This window comes from Chiloscyllium plagiosum, unplaced genomic scaffold (genome assembly GCF_037043375.1).
Source record: "Chiloscyllium plagiosum isolate Xiang-an unplaced genomic scaffold, Cpla_swu_hap1 HiC_scaffold_10, whole genome shotgun sequence".
Lineage (NCBI taxonomy): Eukaryota > Metazoa > Chordata > Chondrichthyes > Orectolobiformes > Hemiscylliidae > Chiloscyllium > Chiloscyllium plagiosum.
In genome coordinates, this window is record NW_028270148.1 from 45487892 (window position 1) to 45506019 (window position 18128).

At 39.6% G+C, this 18128-nt stretch overlaps 1 protein-coding gene across 2 annotated transcripts in view; it reads left to right on the plus strand.

Moving 5' to 3' along the window:
* The window catches only part of eprs1 (glutamyl-prolyl-tRNA synthetase 1), a 99005-nt gene that overhangs the window by 72026 nt on the left and 8851 nt on the right, over positions 1–18128 (plus strand). For both annotated transcript variants that reach the window (XM_043695780.2, XM_043695781.2), the window contains 7 exons: positions 2101–2152; positions 7102–7311; positions 8371–8443; positions 9412–9491; positions 13943–14044; positions 15634–15789; positions 17220–17417. In XM_043695780.2, coding sequence (XP_043551715.2) covers positions 2101–2152; positions 7102–7311; positions 8371–8443; positions 9412–9491; positions 13943–14044; positions 15634–15789; positions 17220–17417 — 871 coding nt within the window. The remainder of the gene's footprint in view (positions 1–2100; positions 2153–7101; positions 7312–8370; positions 8444–9411; positions 9492–13942; positions 14045–15633; positions 15790–17219; positions 17418–18128) is intronic.

An 18128-nucleotide genomic window follows, 5' to 3' on the forward strand; every position in this document is an offset into this window, starting at 1 on the left:
TGCTCTGCCTCAGAGGACAGTGGAGGCCCAATCTCTGGATTCATTTAAGAAAGAGTTGGAAAGAGCTCTCAAGGATAGTGGAATCAAGGGTTATGGAGATAAGGCAGGAACAGGATACTGATTTAAGGATGATCATAATCATGATTTGAAGCCATTTGAAGCCATGAGTAAGCCATGATCATAATGAATGGTGGTGCAGGCTCGAAAGGCAGAATGGCCTACTCCTGAACCTATTGTCTATTGTCTACAGCTGATGCACAGATTAAAAGTGAGTCCAAAAGGTAAAGGTTTTGAGAAACAAAAGATAAACGGATCAGCCTCTGAACTGTTCATGATGAATGGAAAATTGACCATTGTGGCCATTGCAGTGGAATTCCTCCAGTGTTGACTTTTATAGTTGAACAGTCAGTTTTATGATCTTTAGTTTTGCAGAATAGTCAAGATTCTGTGGTTCTAATTTTTAATAGTGATTAAATTCCAACATTCGGGGTGAGAGTGTGTCCTTCTGTCTGCTTTCCTTTTGTCTGGTTGCCAGCTAGGCTTCCAACACTTTCAAGTTGAATGACATCTTTACCTGCACCATAGGAATGACCAGAGGAATGTTTTTGGACTGTGATCGCAGCAGTACACTAATACTTGAACCTATACTTTGTCTGTGAATAAGTGGTGGCCAAAGGGCTTTTGTGTCCCTACCTCTGAACCCGAAGTTCCAGTTCCCCCACATCCAGAAGTGTAAAATAATATCTCAGATTAGAAAATATCTAGGTGGTGATCCAGAAATTAGTTTGAGCAATGTAATTGCCCCTTTTCTTCACATAGCTGTAGCCAAATCAATTATGTCCTCGAATGCTTTGAAGCACCTTCTTTGCTTTGTGTTGCAGTGTTTTTCTTTACCAAAAAAAACCATGCCTCCTGCTTTGTCCCTTTCTATCTTTTCTGAACACCTCGTAACCAGGAATACTTAACACTCTGATCTGCATTTCCTAATCAGGTCTCATTATTATCACAATATCACAATTACACAAGGTAACTGCCCAATCTTATTAACTATAATCCGTAAATTCCCTTATTAATTATTAGTGACTTAGACTTCATTGCTTTCTCCCTTCAACTCCACCTTTTTAACTTTTTTCTTCCTTCATGTTATCTGCTTCTGCCAGCATTTCATGAATTCTGGTATCACTTGCTAATATTCTGTTTTGGCTCTCACACCCCTGTTTAGAATCATAGAATCCCTACAGCTTGGAAGCAGGCCATTTGGCCCAACAAGTCCACGCTGACCCTCTAAAGAGGCCACCCCACCTCCACACCCAACCCAACCCAACCCAATCCCTGTCACCCTAAATTTCCCATGTCAAATTCATCTAGCCTGTGGGCAATTTAGCATGGCAAATCCACCTAACTTGCACATTTTGGACTGTGGGAGGAAACCCACACAGACACTGGAAGACAATGCAAGCTCCACAGAGATAGTTTACCCAGGGTGGAAGTGGGCCCAGGTGGTCTGGAGTTATGAGGCAGCAGTGTACCAGAAAAGAGCCTGGAAGGAACAGAGTCCCAACTCTGTTCACATACAGTCCATTAGACTTGTATAGGTGCCATCTTCCCCAGAGCCAGACCCATTGTCTCATCAATCTGAAGTCTTCTGTACCATCCTTCCAGCCATTTGTGTTATCTTCCTACTTTTGTACTTACTTGCACGTAGCATTTGAGAATAATCCAGAGATTATTACTTTAGCAGTTCTGCCAATTTTCTATCTAACTCCTATAAGTTGTGATTGTAGCACCATTTTCCTACTGGTGATATTAGCACCAATGTGGACTGAGACCTCTGGCTGTTGGCACCCCCTGCCCGCAAAAATGTCCTGTAACCTTTCGTGACATCTTTAATTCTAGCTCCACCAAGGCAACAATTCAACCTGGAGTCACAATGATGGGTGCAGATATGCCTGTCTATTCCTCTAATAAGTCAGATATGTTTATTACTTTCAGTTTCACTGCTCTTCTGAGACTATAAACACAAAATATAAAGTGTAGAGTTGGTTCAGTTATTAAGTATACGTTTTTATGTATTAATTCAAAATGATATGGTCTTTGTAGATTGGGCATTGAAGCAAGAAAAGAAGAGAATCTAGCAGACTGGTATTCACAAGTAAGTGTTTTCTAAAAATGCCTTCTTAAATAATTTGTATTTGAATTATTGCAGTAAAACATATTTATTTCCATTTAGCTATGATTTGGCATGTTTGTAGCACTCTTGTCCCTTTACATCTATGCTTACGTGCCTAGGAATGTAACCACCCTCATTTCTCTGTTCTGTTACTGACACTAACCTGCAGCTCTCTGAACTGATCGTGTTTCTGTCTGGTCCTAACACCAGTATCATCATCAAACCTGTTAATAAGGATAATGCTGTTGCCTGGTAGCCAAATGCTGGCAAATGGGTCTAGTTTAATTTCGGACATCAGGTTGGCATGGATGAATTGGACCAAAGGGTCTGTTTCTGTGATGTACTGGCATCTACTTAGTACAGGCCAAGTGTCAGCTCTGTGATATATCCTCCTACTTGAATGTGACCCCTTCGCCAAATGTCACAGCTATCATGTCCAAAACCATTGACCTCATCTCCTCTGTTGCGGCCTTCAACCTTACAGTGCCCCAATCCTGAAAAATCCCTTCAGCCTCCAAGATCCATAACCAAGACTGTCTTGGTAGGCACATTGTTTGTTTCAGTCTGTTCCTGCCTTTCCTCCACTGCCCCCTCCCAAACTCATTTCTTTCACAAGTCAACTTGTTTTTCTCCCCTTGTCTAGTCTTTTCCCACCTACATCTATGACATTTGACTTCAACCATTACCGGTTTCCTGAGTCTAACTATTTCCATTGTGCAGCCCCTCTGCCTTTGCAACCCGCAGCAGGTCAGGTTGGGCTGTCCACGTTTATTTCCTTGAAATTCATTCAATTAGCCTCCATCCATCACTACGATCCTCCTCTACCTGACAGAATATGTTCTTCTTTGAATTGGACTGACGACCTTTTGGTGTTTCTGATTTTGGTCAGTAATGGGAAAAGGGCCGTCTTGAAAATCAAGTATTGTTGAAGGGTTACTGGACTTTTTTTTTTAAAAGCAAGTTATTTGACTCTCATCATAATTGCTGTTCATACAATTGTTGTTTCAAGCAGTAGGGAAAGCCTAATTACAGATAAGCTGTCAAAATGGGAATTTGGCTGGCATCAAGTAGCTGATTGATCTGTGAAATAGTATCCAGTTATCCTCGACGAAGGATCGTCTGCTATCAAATATGTAGTTGGCTCCAAGATACTTGAACGTCTTGCGGAGTGTGATTGTTCTGGTGAGAAGCCATCACAGCTCTGAAAGGGGATGAACTGATTTTGCTCTGCAGTTAAGAGCATCTCCAGCCTGATGTTAGCCAGTTTGTTTCCCTTCTTCAGTTGCTGTAAGCTGTGATTATTAATTGATAAATCACAGATCTTTGTAAGTATGAACCAGTCACCTGTGTCTTCTACAAACAAAGGAAATTAAATGGAGAAGAAAGATTGACAAGCAGCATTCTGATCAGCAAAAAGATCATCTTGGCAAACCCTGTGAACAGGGACCATTGAACTGCTTACCTAGTCTTGCCCTCCAACCCATGTTGCTTTGTGTATGTTTTTTTTTATATTGGCATACATGCGGAAGGGGTGTGATACTAGTTACATGAATGTAATGGCTGTGACCAGGAACATTCATAAATATTATCGGCAAGTTTGAATTAAATGGATTGAGAGGCGACCAAGTGTTCAGTTCCCAGCATACGGAAACCTCCTTGATTGTTGGCTGCATGAGAACTCTGCATAGTGAGCGGCACGGTGGCACAGTGGTTAGCACTGCTGCCTCACAGCGCCAGAGACCCGGGTTCAATTCCCGCCTCAGGCGACTGACTGTGTGGAGTTTGCACGTTCTCCCTGTGTCTGCGTGGGTTTCCTCCGGGTGCTCCGGTTTCTTCCCACAGTCCAAAGATGTGCAGGTTAGGTGAATTGGCCATGCTAAATTGCCCGTAGTGTTAGGTAAGGGGTAAATGTAGGGGTATGGGTGGGTTACGCTTCGGCGGGTCGGTGTGGACTTGTTGGGCCGAAGGGCCTGTTTCCACACTGTAATGTAATGTAATCTAATCTAATCTAATGGGACACCTGGTATTAGGGACTTTACTGTGTTTATAATAAATACAGTAAATATGTTCCTGTTAAGTAATGAAACAAAATCTATAGTTTGTCAAATTGGATCTAAAAGGCAGACATTTTGAGGTATTATGTGTACTTTTTAAAGTCTTTAACTTTGTGACAACTCCAGCAATAGCAGTGTGTGATTTTCAGAATGTTCCCCCATTGAGATGTAACAGAATAACCTCTTGTTCAACTCCATTCATGTTCTCAAATAAAAGGTTGCTGTGAGTGCCTGATTTTGTGTGTGTGTGTGTGTGTCTGTCTGTCTGTCTGAGCTGCGTCAGCCATTTTATAGTTATGCAGAATATTCATTGTTCTATCTCTACTTGGGGCCCTTCCCTTCACTACTTTTCCAGTCCATTGATTATTCCTTATTGGTGCTGTTCCCTAAATGGGAAAATGTCATTAAGTTGGCTTCCAGTTTCAATTCTGGTCTTCACATGGCCCCTCTCCTTCTGTGGCTTGACTGTCTGTCTTCGTTTCTGACATTAAGTTATCAAAGCCCATTGTCTCCCATAGCTGCCTGGGCTGAATACACTTCCTTAGACTCCACTTTGTTTAAGGACATTGTTTGATTTTTGTTTAAAATTCCAATTTCTCCATCTCCTCTCCAGTTTGAACAAATACTACCTTCCATACAAATGATCCTTGTCTTCCTTTCTTTTCAGCCAGACAGGTGTGTGGGTTGTATGTGTATGTGCACACCCCGCACAACACACACACACACCTTGCTGTGCTTGATTGTGTCCTTTCTATTTCACACACTTCTGCTTGCACTGCTTTCCTTCCTTCTCAGCATTGTAATAAGATTATCCTTATCCTGACATGCCACACTGCTGGTCACCATATTCAGTGGGTCACCTTCCAGTGAGGTGCCATTACCAAACACATCATACCTTTCAGCAGTCTGAAGGTACTATTCCCTCAATCCTGGTTTACTGTAGAAGGCCTGGCTCCCTTCCTATGGCAGCTTTCTGTGGGAATGCAGGAAGTTCGCCATCTCCCGTAAGTTCTCCTCCACACAACTATGGGACAAATTCCACCTTGCTGTTATGCAATTCTATTGCTACTGATTGCAGTCTCCCATTATGTCAACAAGCTTTCCAAGCAGCCGTCACATTAAAGATTTTTACAGATTCGCGAACAGGAGACAAAAGACAGTAAAACAAAATAATTTTTAAAATCTTTTGCATTGGGCACATTGGACCTTGAAACTAAAACACGGGAAGTAGAAACTATAATATTCGAAGAAATGTATTTTGAATAATTTTGCTTCAAAACTCCAGAATGTATCATTTAGCAGTCTTGATGTGGAGGTGCTGGTTTTGGACTGGGGTGGATAAGGTCAGAAGTCAAATGACACTAGGTTGTAGTCCAACAGATTTATTTGAAATCTCAAGCTTTCAAAGCATTGCCCCTTCATCACCTACATTCACTGAACAGGATGCAACTTTGTAATTTAAAATCATGACATGGGAGTGTGAAAGTTGTAATTCTTGGCCAGTTCATGATTGCTGGTTCTTGTGGAGACTGGGGGGATGGTCCACAGTGCAACCTATGGATTGGGCCCTGTATTACAAATTGCAACTTAAATTCCAAGTTAATCTGCACATGACAACCGTTTTCTGTATTATCATTAGAATTTGCACTTTTTCTTGCCTATCTTTCCACCTACACAAGGATCCTCTTTATTTTTTGGTATTCTGGTTTCATGATGGAAACCATGAAGTATAAACCTCACAAGAGTGGGAGAAGTTACATATGCTTAATTTTTAATTTTGTTGCCTGGCAGTAGCCCAGCAGAGCAGGTAGTCTGTTGTAAAATGGTGGCAGAACTAGGCACTGCAGATGCTGGAGATTAGAGCCAAGATTAGAGTGGTGCTGGAATTGCACAGCAGGTCAGGCAGCATCTGAGGAGTAGGAAAATTGACATTTCATGGTACCTATCTTTAATTTTCATTTCATTGATGTTAATGGAAGACCAGTTTGATAGTTTATAGTGGGTGGAAAGTCTGATCTTCTGGGTTAAAATCCAGGTCATGAAGTTAATCTTTAGCACCTGTGAGTTTGTAAATCATTAATTGTCATAGCTGTTGCCTACCACACACACACATTTTGTTACTAATGTATGTATAAATCTGTCATTGAGGAAAGCTTTGAGCTGAGATTTGAAAATAGAGCTCTGCAATGAAAGACAAGTGATCAAAGACAGCATCTACACCCAGATCGCTAGCCTCAATTGCCATTTTGAAAAGTCGAGAAAAATCAGGGCAACAACACTGATTCATTTATAAGTTGGCCTTCTCAAATGCTGCTTGGCATTCTGCTGACCATACCAGTTTTACTTGTTGCTTTAACAAATTTGTTAAAAGTACAGCTATCACACTGAAATTACAAACAAACTATGGAGGTACATAGATACATATTCTAGTTCATATATCATGAAAAGCCAGGCCATTAGTTAATGCACGTAGCACAAGTGATTAGAAGGTCAAATGGAACACTTGTTTATAGTTAGCTGAATGGACGATAATCAGGCTGGGTTGGTTTGCCATGGAAAAAGCAGGATTATAGGGATATGGTAAGGAGGATGCATTTGGGTGGGATGTTATTTAGAAGGTCGGGGTTGACTCTGTGCCAAATGGCCTACTTCCATACTGTAGAAATACAAATAGAGTCATAGAGATGTACAGCACAGAAACAGACACTTCGGTCCAACCCATCCATGCCGACCAGATATCCCAACCCAATCTAGTCCCACCTGCCAGCACCCACCCCATATCCCTCCAAGCCCTTCCTATTCATAATTCTATGAAATGCAGTTTTTAAAAAAATTCAGGTTTAGCCATGTAATTGTCGTTTCATGTTGTGTACCTAGGTCATTACAAAATCCGAATTGATTGAATATTATGATGTCAGTGGCTGCTATGTTCTCCGACCCTGGTCTTATAGTATCTGGGAAACCATCAAAGACTTCTTTGATCGTGAAATTAAGAAACTTGGTGTGGAGAACTGTTACTTCCCCATGTTTGTGTCTCAGGCAGCCCTTGAGAAGGAGAAATCACATATAGCAGATTTTGCTCCAGAGGTAAGAATATAAGCATATTCCCTTTAGAAGCTGTTGAAGTCCAATCACTTTATGGTCCTTTTGTGCAGTCATACACAGATTCAATGTGTGCTTTAAAAGATTTGGCATATTTCTCATCTTAGAATTCTGGCTTGAGTTGATTAAGAGAGCGAAATATGTTGATTTAGATTAATTAAAGGGAAATGGTATTTGATAAACCTACTAGTATGTTTTTGACCACTAGTAGATGTGATGTATTTGGCTGCTCAGAAAGCCTTTGATAAGGCCCCATATTAGAGATCGATGTGCAACATTAAATCACGTGGAATTATTGGTAATATAGTAGCATGGATTAAGGTTTGGTTAGTAAAGAGTAGGAAGAATTAAGTTGTTTACATTGAGGAAGGCGGTGACAAATGGTCTACCACACAGTCAGTAGTTGGACCTCAGTTATTCACAGTATGTACCAATAATTTATCTGAGGGAATCAAATAATATTTCCAAGTTTGCAATCAACACAAAACTAGCTGGGGTTGAGGGTGGCAAGGGAGGTAAAAAGAGGCTTCAAAGGTAATTTAGACAAGTTGAGTGAGTGGGTGAATAAACTGCGAATTCAGAATAATGTAGGTAAGTGTGGAAGTTAACAGATTGGGAAATTTTAATCTACAAAGGGACCAGGGTGACCTACATAAGTCACTGAAAGCAAGAATACATGCGCAGTAAATGTGCGGAAGTTAAGATTCATCAGATGGATAACAGATTTGTTGTATGAGGACAGATTGTGTTGACTGGGCCTGTATTTGCTGCAGTTTTGAACATACAATAGGGCTGCCAGGATGGTGCATCTCCTAGTTGGGGTTAGCGGAATCAGAATAAGGAGTCACAGTTTTGAATTTTTTTTAGATTTTGATTGAAAATATGGTCTTTCATTTTTAAAAGTTGTCTAAAATACTATATTCGAATAGAAGAATTAAAGTTTAGTCCAGTCAAGTGCATGACTGAGAAACATTAATAGTCAAAACATTTTGCATATAAATGGTTTTGTTCCATGGAGGCATTAATAATTTTTTTCCAAAACAGGTTGCTTGGGTAACAAGATCAGGGAAGACTGAGTTAGCAGAACCAATTGCTGTTCGACCAACAAGTGAAACAGGTAAGAAGCAGTATAATTAAGATTTTTTCATCAGTTTATTGATTTGCTAATGAGTGCAACTTTATAACTGATAAAAAGTAAGAACAGTTCAACAATATCTGAGCATACTTTTGATATCTCTGATCCAATTAATATGTAGCCAATATTGTACATAAATGCCTAAAGTTAGTTTCCAAAAGTTCCACAAACTACTAATCAGATTAATGGCCTCTTGATCTGTTGGTGAAATTTTAAATCCACACTTGCTGCCAATCTCCCTGTTTCCTATTTAATAGTGACATGGATGTCCTCTCTTCACCTGCACAGGTAGAAGTTATTTTTAAAATTTGTGAAGCACAGTATCTGACAAAGCAACTCCTCTCCTGGAGAAATGAACCATTGCTTGAACACGATCTTTTGATCTGCAGTCTCAGAACTTGAGAGTGATATAAATTTAGTTAATTGTATGTTTGCTCGCTCAAGCCAACAATTTGAATGAGCAATTAATTTATTGTTCAATATGTACCCTACTAAACCTCACCCTAGAATTTTTTTTCACGACTGTTTCTATTAAGACAGTCCATTATCTATGCAGACACCTGCTTCAAAGAAAATCACCTTTTGTTTTGATGATGACTTAAATGGTGAGTCAAATCAAATTTGGTGAAAATATTTTTTTCCAAATTGACCTCACTGTATCCCCTCAATCAGGCCTGGTACTTGTTTTTGTGTTAATGAAAAGATGCCTATTTCCTCAAGTCAAATAATTTGTCATCCCTGGCACTGCCTTTGCAAAGTAAAAACAGAAAATACTAGAAACGCTCAACTAGTCAGGTGATGTCTTTGGAGAGAGGAAGATTTGTTAATGTTACAGGTTGTTAACATTTTGTCTGAGCTAGTGAACATTACACATGAAACACCTGTATATGGAACAGCTGTCTGTCTTAAAGGAAAAACCTAACTTTGTCTTTTTGTATTCTTTTTGTCAGTCATGTACCCAGCTTATGCCAAATGGGTGCAGTCACATCGTGATTTACCAATAAAACTCAATCAATGGTGCAATGTAGTGGTAGGTATTGAAAGCAATATTTGTATACGTTAATATGTGTTTCATCCAAGTATGTATCAGTTGACCCTTTAATAATACTGGAAACTTCTTAGACCAGTAAGGAAGCATTATAAAGAAATGCAAAATTGTCTTGGACTTTTTTTTTATCTTTCAGTGGGGAGGTTGGGGGACTATATAATCTCGCACTGAATATATTTAGCTGAGACAGAGTTTTGATTCCCCGAAGAATTGAGGGAAAAGGGGAGCTGGCAAGAAAATGGAGATAAACCCAAGATCAATTGTAAAACCAAACCTGGCTTGACAGGTCTATTCTCGCTCCTTTTATGATATAATGAAAAGAAACAGTGGTATTTGTATATATTACCATTTGTAAACTTGGATATGTTGACCCCTTGTTTGTTTTTCTGAATCGCTAATTGTAAGTTGTTGAGACCCCGGCATTGATCCTGTGGCATTCAGCTCACCTGCTAACTTGAAAGTGCCCAGTTTGTTCCTATTCCTTGCTTCCTCTCCATTTAACCAATCCACTATCCCTGCCAATATATTTCCTCTGTAAGCTTTTGTCTTGCATGTTCAATTTTTTGTGTGGCATCTTAAAATATTTTGGAAATAGGAGTGCAAAACTTTGATTACCTTTTATTTTTGGCTCTTGATGTCATAGATTTGTATAAACTTTTGTGCTGAGTACTCTGACATCCAGGAGGAATGTGAAACCTTTTAATCTAATTTAAATATTATTTTCAGATGGAACATTTTGATTCTTTAGCTAATTGAGCTCCAGATGCAGTATTTTTTCTAGAAAGAATAGGAGCTTCTTTGCACATACCAATCTTGGATTCACACGGAATGTGCTAGAGCTCTTCACCTTGTCACTTTCTAGTTACCACATGGGCGATCAAACAAAGTTCAGATTTTCAAACAAGAGTGCATCGAACGATTGTATATTATGGAAAACTGTTAATCCTAACTGATGATTGAGTATAAACTGGATTGATTTTTACCAGACTTTATCCTGATGATTGGTGCCAACTTCCATCCCCTAGATTAACACAACCTTTGAATAGCTTGGAAAGTTTTAGCAGAGTATTTGCATGATAAGGAAAGGTAACCAACTTTGTAGAATGTACTACTGTCCATAATTCTACTGAATTGTTATTGTACTGTTTGAGAATTTAAAGATATTTTTAAAAGAATGAGCAATTTTTTTGACACTACGTAAAGATTGAAAGCAGAATGTAACGGTGGGAAGAGCTTATGGATTGTCTGTTTAAATGTGTTCCTCCTTCCTTGACCTACCTCGTCAAATTTTTCCCAAGGTTCATCCTCAACCCCTGCCCCTAATTATAAACTTTGTTGTCTTTCTTCCCTCATGCTCTCACCAAACCCACCTTCCATGTGACTCTCTTCTTAGTCATCATGAGATTTTTAAAATTAGACTTTTTCCCTCGGATCTTGTTTCCCTTCTTCCTCAAATCTGCTGCTGTCATCATCTCAAAAAAGTCCTTAACTCCTCTATCCTTGCAAACTGCTGCTAAATCTCTAAACTTCTTGTCCAACTGCAAGACCTTGAATGTGGTGTTGTCTCAATGTGTGTCCATCTTTTCTGCAATTCCATGTATGAACCTCTGTCTCCACTGGCTACAACATTGTGTTATGAAGACTCATTATCTTATTATTTAGAAGCTTGGGTTCTAAACTGAAAGAATCATATACAGCTTTCAGTTTGGTAGTTATAACTTGAGTATGTTTAAAAAAAGAGGAAGGCATAGATTTTCTGTTTCATTTTAGATTTTTTCCTGATAGTCATGACAGTTCACTGAAGCTTGTCAAAAGCACTTCATTTTTCAGCTTGGCACTTTATAAGTCTACTGATCTTAACATTGAGTTCAAAAATGTTATATCATAACTACTACTGCATTTCATTTTCTGTTTCATTGTTCGTTTGACATCTTTCTTTTCATTTTTATTTCCTTTGCCTTCAGACAGAAGTTATCCTGTTGTTCACACATCTTCAGATTTTTTTTTTTAACTTAACCCATTCTTTTTGGTTGTGCATCATCCAAAAACCTCTTGTAATTTAATCTCTCCGACCCTTTTACAAATAGCAGCTCAGCCCCATCACCTTAAGGGCAACAAAAGCAATAATTGTTGACCCAGCCAGTGATCCCATATCAAATTTATTTTTTAAAAATCTCTTTGACTCAGATATCTATGTTTTCTTAGTAGTTATCACGAGATGGTAATCGTGAGTTTAAATCCTGGATAGTTTCTCATGAGGTAGAGATCAATTATTGCAGAGTTTAGGTCAGTGGTGCTGGAAAAGCACAGCAGGTCAGGCAGCATCCAAGGAGCAAGAAAATCGACGTTTCGGGCAAAAGCTCTTCATCAATTATCGCACCCCTACCAATATATCAGATGAGATCAGCTAATTTAGCACATACCAAGATTGTACCCTGGATATTTATAGTTTGAAAATATGATCACATGAAGTAGGAGTAGGCCAATTTGGCTTTTTGAGCCTGCTCTGCCCTTTAAGGTCACGGCTCAAATCCACATTCTTCTTTCCCCTGCTGACCAAGAATCCACCCACCTCTGCCTTAAAAATATTCAAAGACTCTTCCTTCCAGTGCCTTTTCAGGAAGATTTCTTTAGACTCATGCCCCTCGGGGGGGGGGGGGGGGGGGGGTGGAGGAGAGGGGGAGATTGTTTTGTCTCTGTTTTAAATGGGAGACTACTTATTTTAAACCAGTTACCCTGTTCTAGAATCTCTCTTAAGAGGAATCGATCCACCTACCCTGTCCAGACTCCACAGGATCTTAACTTTCAATCGAATTGCTGCTTAGTTTCCAAAACTTAATTGGATAGAAGCATAGCCTGTCCACCCTTTCCTAGTAAGACAACTCGATCATTCCAGATGTTAGTCTGATAAACCTTCTCTGAGCTATTTCCAATGCATTGGCATCCTCAGTTGGCTAATGCTGTGCCTGCTCTAAATGTGCTCTCACCACTATCTTGTATAACTGAAGAATAATCTCCCTACTTTTGTATTTAACTCCCTCACAATAAATGATAGAATGCTTTTAACTTTTCTTTCTACTTGCTGTACTTGCACAGTAAACTTTGATGATTCATACACTAAGCCCTTTTTCATCTGAGCTCCACAATATACTGATGTGTTACTTTTCTAATTGAAAGTGGGTGGTGAGTCCGCCCCTCGGAATTTTTCTTCTTGGAAAATACCCATTCTGTGCATTCCGAGATGTTTCCTTAAATGTCTGCCTCTACATCTCCATTGACCTCTCCTTTAGTCTAACATGTGAGTTCACGTTGCAATCTGTTTTTAATATCTATTTATTTTGCTTAAGATTTAATCTTGTTTCGTAATGCTTCTCATTGGGACACATCACCACATTTAAAATGCTGTATGAGTGAATATTGTTGGAAGAGGTGTATTTTGTAGTTCCTCAAAGCCATTCAAATTTTGATAATTTACTTTGGGTTGGGCGAGATGGTCATTTGTCTTGTTTATTTCATAGTCAAACTTCAAACCCATCATTCTCTCTGCATTAAACTTGCTTCCATCTTTACAACACTTTTCATGGTTGCCCCTATCTTGATCACAAAAGTACGAAACTATTGCCTAGCTCTGTCATTTATCCACATCAATTATTTGAATGTCTTTCTTGCCAGCTTTCTGTCCTTGATTTTTCATAAACTTCACAAAGAAACCCAAAGTTCAGTGTAGAATAATACAAATAACTAAATAATTCTCAATCTGTATTTTCCATACATGCATGGATTTCAGATTCCCAACGTGATGATCAAACCCCAAGCCTCTCATCCCTCCACAGCCTTTGTGGTATTGCCTTTGCTGCACCCTCCCTCTATGTACTTTATCCTCCTATACTCTTCAGTTCTTCAACTCTGGCCTTTTGTACATCCATAATTGTAGACAGAGCTTTAGTTTTCTTGTCCCTACTTTATTTAACTCTATGCATGAACTCATAATCTCTCTGTATATCATCTTCTCAGCTCTTATTTACTACCAAACATTTGCTAACTCTCCTTATTTAGTCTTATTCCCTTATTCCTTGTTTTCTCTCCTGTATACTAACTATTATTTTCTACATTTAAAGATAATGTGCAAGTTCATAAACGCAAGGTGGATGCTGGAAATGTGAAACGGGTGCTTGGGAAACTCCGATCTGGCAGCAATCCTTCAGGAGAAAACAGTTAATGTCTTGAGTTCAGTAACCCTCCTTAAGAACACAAATGGTCACTGGAATCAACGTTAATTTATTTTTTCTCTACAGATGTTGTCAGACCTACTGTTTCTCCTCCACTTTTTTTTGTCAGTTCCTGTTATTTTCTGTAATTTTGGTTTCAAGTGATTTATGTTGGTCTTGTAATCTAATAACCAATCATAACTTTATGTATTTTTTTAAATTCAGCGTTGGGAATTCAAACACCCACAACCATTTCTACGCACTCGTGAGTTTTTATGGCAGGAAGGGCACACAGCATTTGCTACACGTGAAGAGGCCACAGAAGAGGTATAATATCCAAGAGGATGGATGTAAAATGACTGAATAATGTCTGCCATGTTCCTGGGAGATAATGAATGCATCTTTTAAAATGGTTGGAAATTAACATGAATCTAAACTGAACTCAACTGGTCCATGACTTAGTAAAGTGGAACCTCAATTATCCGAATACCAATTATCTGAAAATCGGATTATCCGAAGGAGATCTCGAGGTCCCAACAGAAACATGACATCAAAAACGTGTTTCTAACATTGATAGCGTCTTTTGTTTACAGTGATTAAACAGGCACCGTCTTCAAATGACTGATCTCCTGTCCTCTCTCTCCCCACACTTTCCCTGGTAATCTACAGAGGAGTGTACCCACATCCCCCCCCACCCCCTTTCCAAGATAATCTGACCAATGCTGTCCTATACAGGGTAGAGGTGTAACCTGTCAAAAAGTTGTAGTAAAACGTTTGTGTGTACGCGCGCCGCTGTTTGGAGACTTACCCCACAAATGCAGCAGTAGCAATCTTATTGTTGGTGTCCAGTCCGGCTGCACCGGAGAGGGGGCGGGGACAGTGTTGGACGGGGATGGAGGGGCAGGGACAGAGTTGGACGGAGATGAGGGGAGGAGGCAGTGCTGGACAGAGATGATGGTGCGGGGGTGTGCAGGGGGAGGACGTGGGGGTGGGGCCAGGGATGTGTAGGGGGGAGGTTTTGGAGGTGTAGCCGAGGGTACGGGGGGCAGTATTGGGGGCGGTGTTTGGGGTGGGGCCTTGCATACTGTGCTGCTGCAGTCTCCTGAACGAGGAGCAGACTTTTAAAACTCCGAGCCCCAGAGAAAAGGCCTTTAATCGATTAACCGAATAATCGATTATCCGAACAAATTAGTGCCTGCTCATCATATTTGGATAATTGAGGTTACCCTGTATAGAGAAAAAAGAACTAATGGTGTTTCCTTTTAGAGTTGGGGTATGTGTTATGTCGCTTTCATTTTTATTTTCTGTTATGATTTTGTATTTAAGAAAATGTTCCAGCAAGCCACAAGATGGAGCCAAATCTCTGTTTTGCTTTTAATATTTTCTGATCAACTTGTTCAGAGATGTTATTACACATCTCTGGGACAGGTGGCTCTTGCCTCTAGGCCTCCTGGCTCAGAGGTAGGAATGCTATCACTGCACCCCCAAGAGCCCTCAGTTTTGCTTTATTGCAGTTGGAATCCAAATGTCAATAACTACTGATTGCCTTTTAGATTGATAATTAGAAACCTAATTAATTCAGCTGTCATGGTAACAATGATTGTGAACCTGTCTGGTTGAAAGAATAAACTTGTGGGCAGCAATGCTCAGCTTTGCTGACGTTTTTTAGGTTGTCAGTTGTCCTAGATAGTATAACACCAAAAGGTTACTTTGTTTAGCTTCTGAAAAGAAAAATAAGTTGTATTTCACTATTTTTAGTTTATTTGGAGCATCTAAGTTTGGGATTTCAATGAGGGGATTTTAAAAAATTAGATTTTTTTTGTTGACATTAATGTCTGTATTGTCAAGTATGACTGCATCACAAACTACATATAGGTATTCTTTCAGCATTTGCCATATGATATCTTCCATCATAGGTTTTGCAAATTCTGGAACTGTATGCACAAGTGTATGAGGAGCTACTTGCAATCCCTGTCGTAAAAGGAAGAAAGACTGAGAAAGAAAAGTTTGCAGGCGGTGACTACACGACTACAGTTGAGGCCTTTGTATCAGCCAGTGGAAGAGCCATCCAGGTATATGCATTCTTAAAGTTGTTGATACGCATTTCCCAAGACTCTGCTGCCTAAAGTTTATGCTTGACTGAAAATCACTTGATTTTTCTTTATGTAAGTGCAAAGGCCATGCAAAAACAAAAATCTGTCTTGGGATTTTGGAAAATCAAATCTTTTCTATACTTTCTGAATCGTAGAATCCCTACAGTGCCAAAAGAGCCTGCACTGACCCGCCAGAGAGCACACTACCCAAACCCTCATTCTGTCCCTGTAATGCCGCATTTACCATGGCCAATCCACTTAACCTGCACGTCTTTGGACTGTAGAAGGAAACCAAAGCACCTGGTGAAATCCCACACAGACACAGACAATCCATCAAGGCTGAAATCGAACATGGGTCCTTGATACAGTGAGGCAGCAGTGCTAGCCTCTATGCCACCATTAAAGCCATTGGGTGTTTCAATTTTGCTGTGTGATGAACTGACATAGTCCAAAATAGAAAAAGGGTGACTAATTCTCTCAACAGGTGGAAAAATATTTGGGGTCTGGCCAAAGGAAAAAAATGAGGATGGATTTCACACACTTCAGTCTGAATATTAATCACAGAAAGAGACCTTGCCATCCGACTCGACCATCCAACTTAATCTCACTTTCCTGCTCTTGGTCATTTGCCTTGCAGGTTATGGCACTTTAGGTACATATCCTAGTACTGTTTAGAGGTAACAGATTTCTGATTTGAGCAAGCATAGCATAGTTAGGCTGAGGGCCGGAGACCCAGGCAGTATTTCCCACATTGTCAAATTTCAATTCCACGGCATTCAATGTTTGTACCTGAAGAGTTCCTCGCCTAACAGTCAACCAGACCTGGGCAGGGAGATCTCTGGAGTGTGTCACTCCTATCCACAACTCAGTGGGTCATAGCCTGAGACTGCGGTGGGCCTGGAGGGGCTTATGTAAGATGGTTGGGAGAAGCTTTCATGCTTCTGCCCTATAAAAGTGTTTATCTTCTCTCTGAAGTTTTTCTCCTTTCCCTTCAATTATCTGTTTTCTACTCAAACAATTCAGAAATGTTATTACACACCTCTGGTGCAGGTGGACTTGAACCCAGACCAGGAGTAGGGTCTCTAAGTGTGCTTTCTCAACTACCTGGTTTACTGGGACGAGTGAAATAGAGGTGATCTCTGTTAACTCTGCAAAATCGGTTAATTCAAAGGTTTCAAATCTCATTAAAATATTGAATGGCCAACCTACAGCTAGCGAGCAGATTGGCTGTCCATTCATGTCCTATCATTAACCTGGGCATGGTTGAAGTTTGAGATTTTTAAACTTTTCACATCTGACCCAAAATTAAACTGCCTGTTTTTGAACGCTAAAATTCATTCACTGTGTCTTGAGTTCTTGGAGGCTGTAAATTTGTCTGGGATAAACTTTCCCCAATTTTGAAATTGTAGGGAGCCACTTCGCACCATTTGGGACAGAATTTCTCAAAGATGTTTGAGATTGTGTTTGAAGATCCAAAGAAACCTGGAGAGAAGCAGTTTGCCTACCAGAACTCCTGGGGACTTACAACTCGAACTATTGGGGTAATGACAATGGTCCATGGTGATAACCAAGGTTTGGTATTGCCTCCAAGAGTTGCTTGTGTGCAGGTATGTGTTTTCTTTTGAAAGCAAAGGTTTCTGCATGATGAGAGTTTGTAAAGTGGTGAAATTTGTTAGACTCTACTCAGAATTTGGGGTTGCCATTGTTGTAAAATGGAGGTCTAAATTATACTGTCCTTTTAATAAATAGTGGTGAAAATATTTTGGTATTTAACTTTATCTAGTGTTATTAAAACGGAGAATAAACTATAGTTATGAGCCACAGGGAACAATGCATTTATTCCATGACCACTTTACAAAGGAAACTTGGAAAAGAGTATTTTAAACTCAGTTATGTGTGTGAATTAGCCAGTAAGAATTATTTTCAAAACAAGAAAGTACTTTTTAAATTCACCATTACTACAGTCCAGTGTGGATTGTGGGAGTAAGTTTAAATTGCCCATTTATAGATGAATTGCTTATGACTAAAGTTATAAACTACTTGGAAGAAAATTATGTACAAAGGATTGTGCGATAACACCAGAATTGAGATTTCCAATATGTATGTGCTGTGATAGCAGATCTCCTGTTGCATTGCTCACAGTGAATTGGAATATGCAGTAATTTGAAAGGAACAATTTTTTTTGACATGATGCCTGATGTATTCTGCTGCATTGGCAAAGAAATCTATGTTCCTTTCAAGGGCAAGATGTTGAACTTACGAATTCATTGAAAGGTTAATTACTTTGTAGGGAGATTCTCTAGCTAAGATTGAAACCC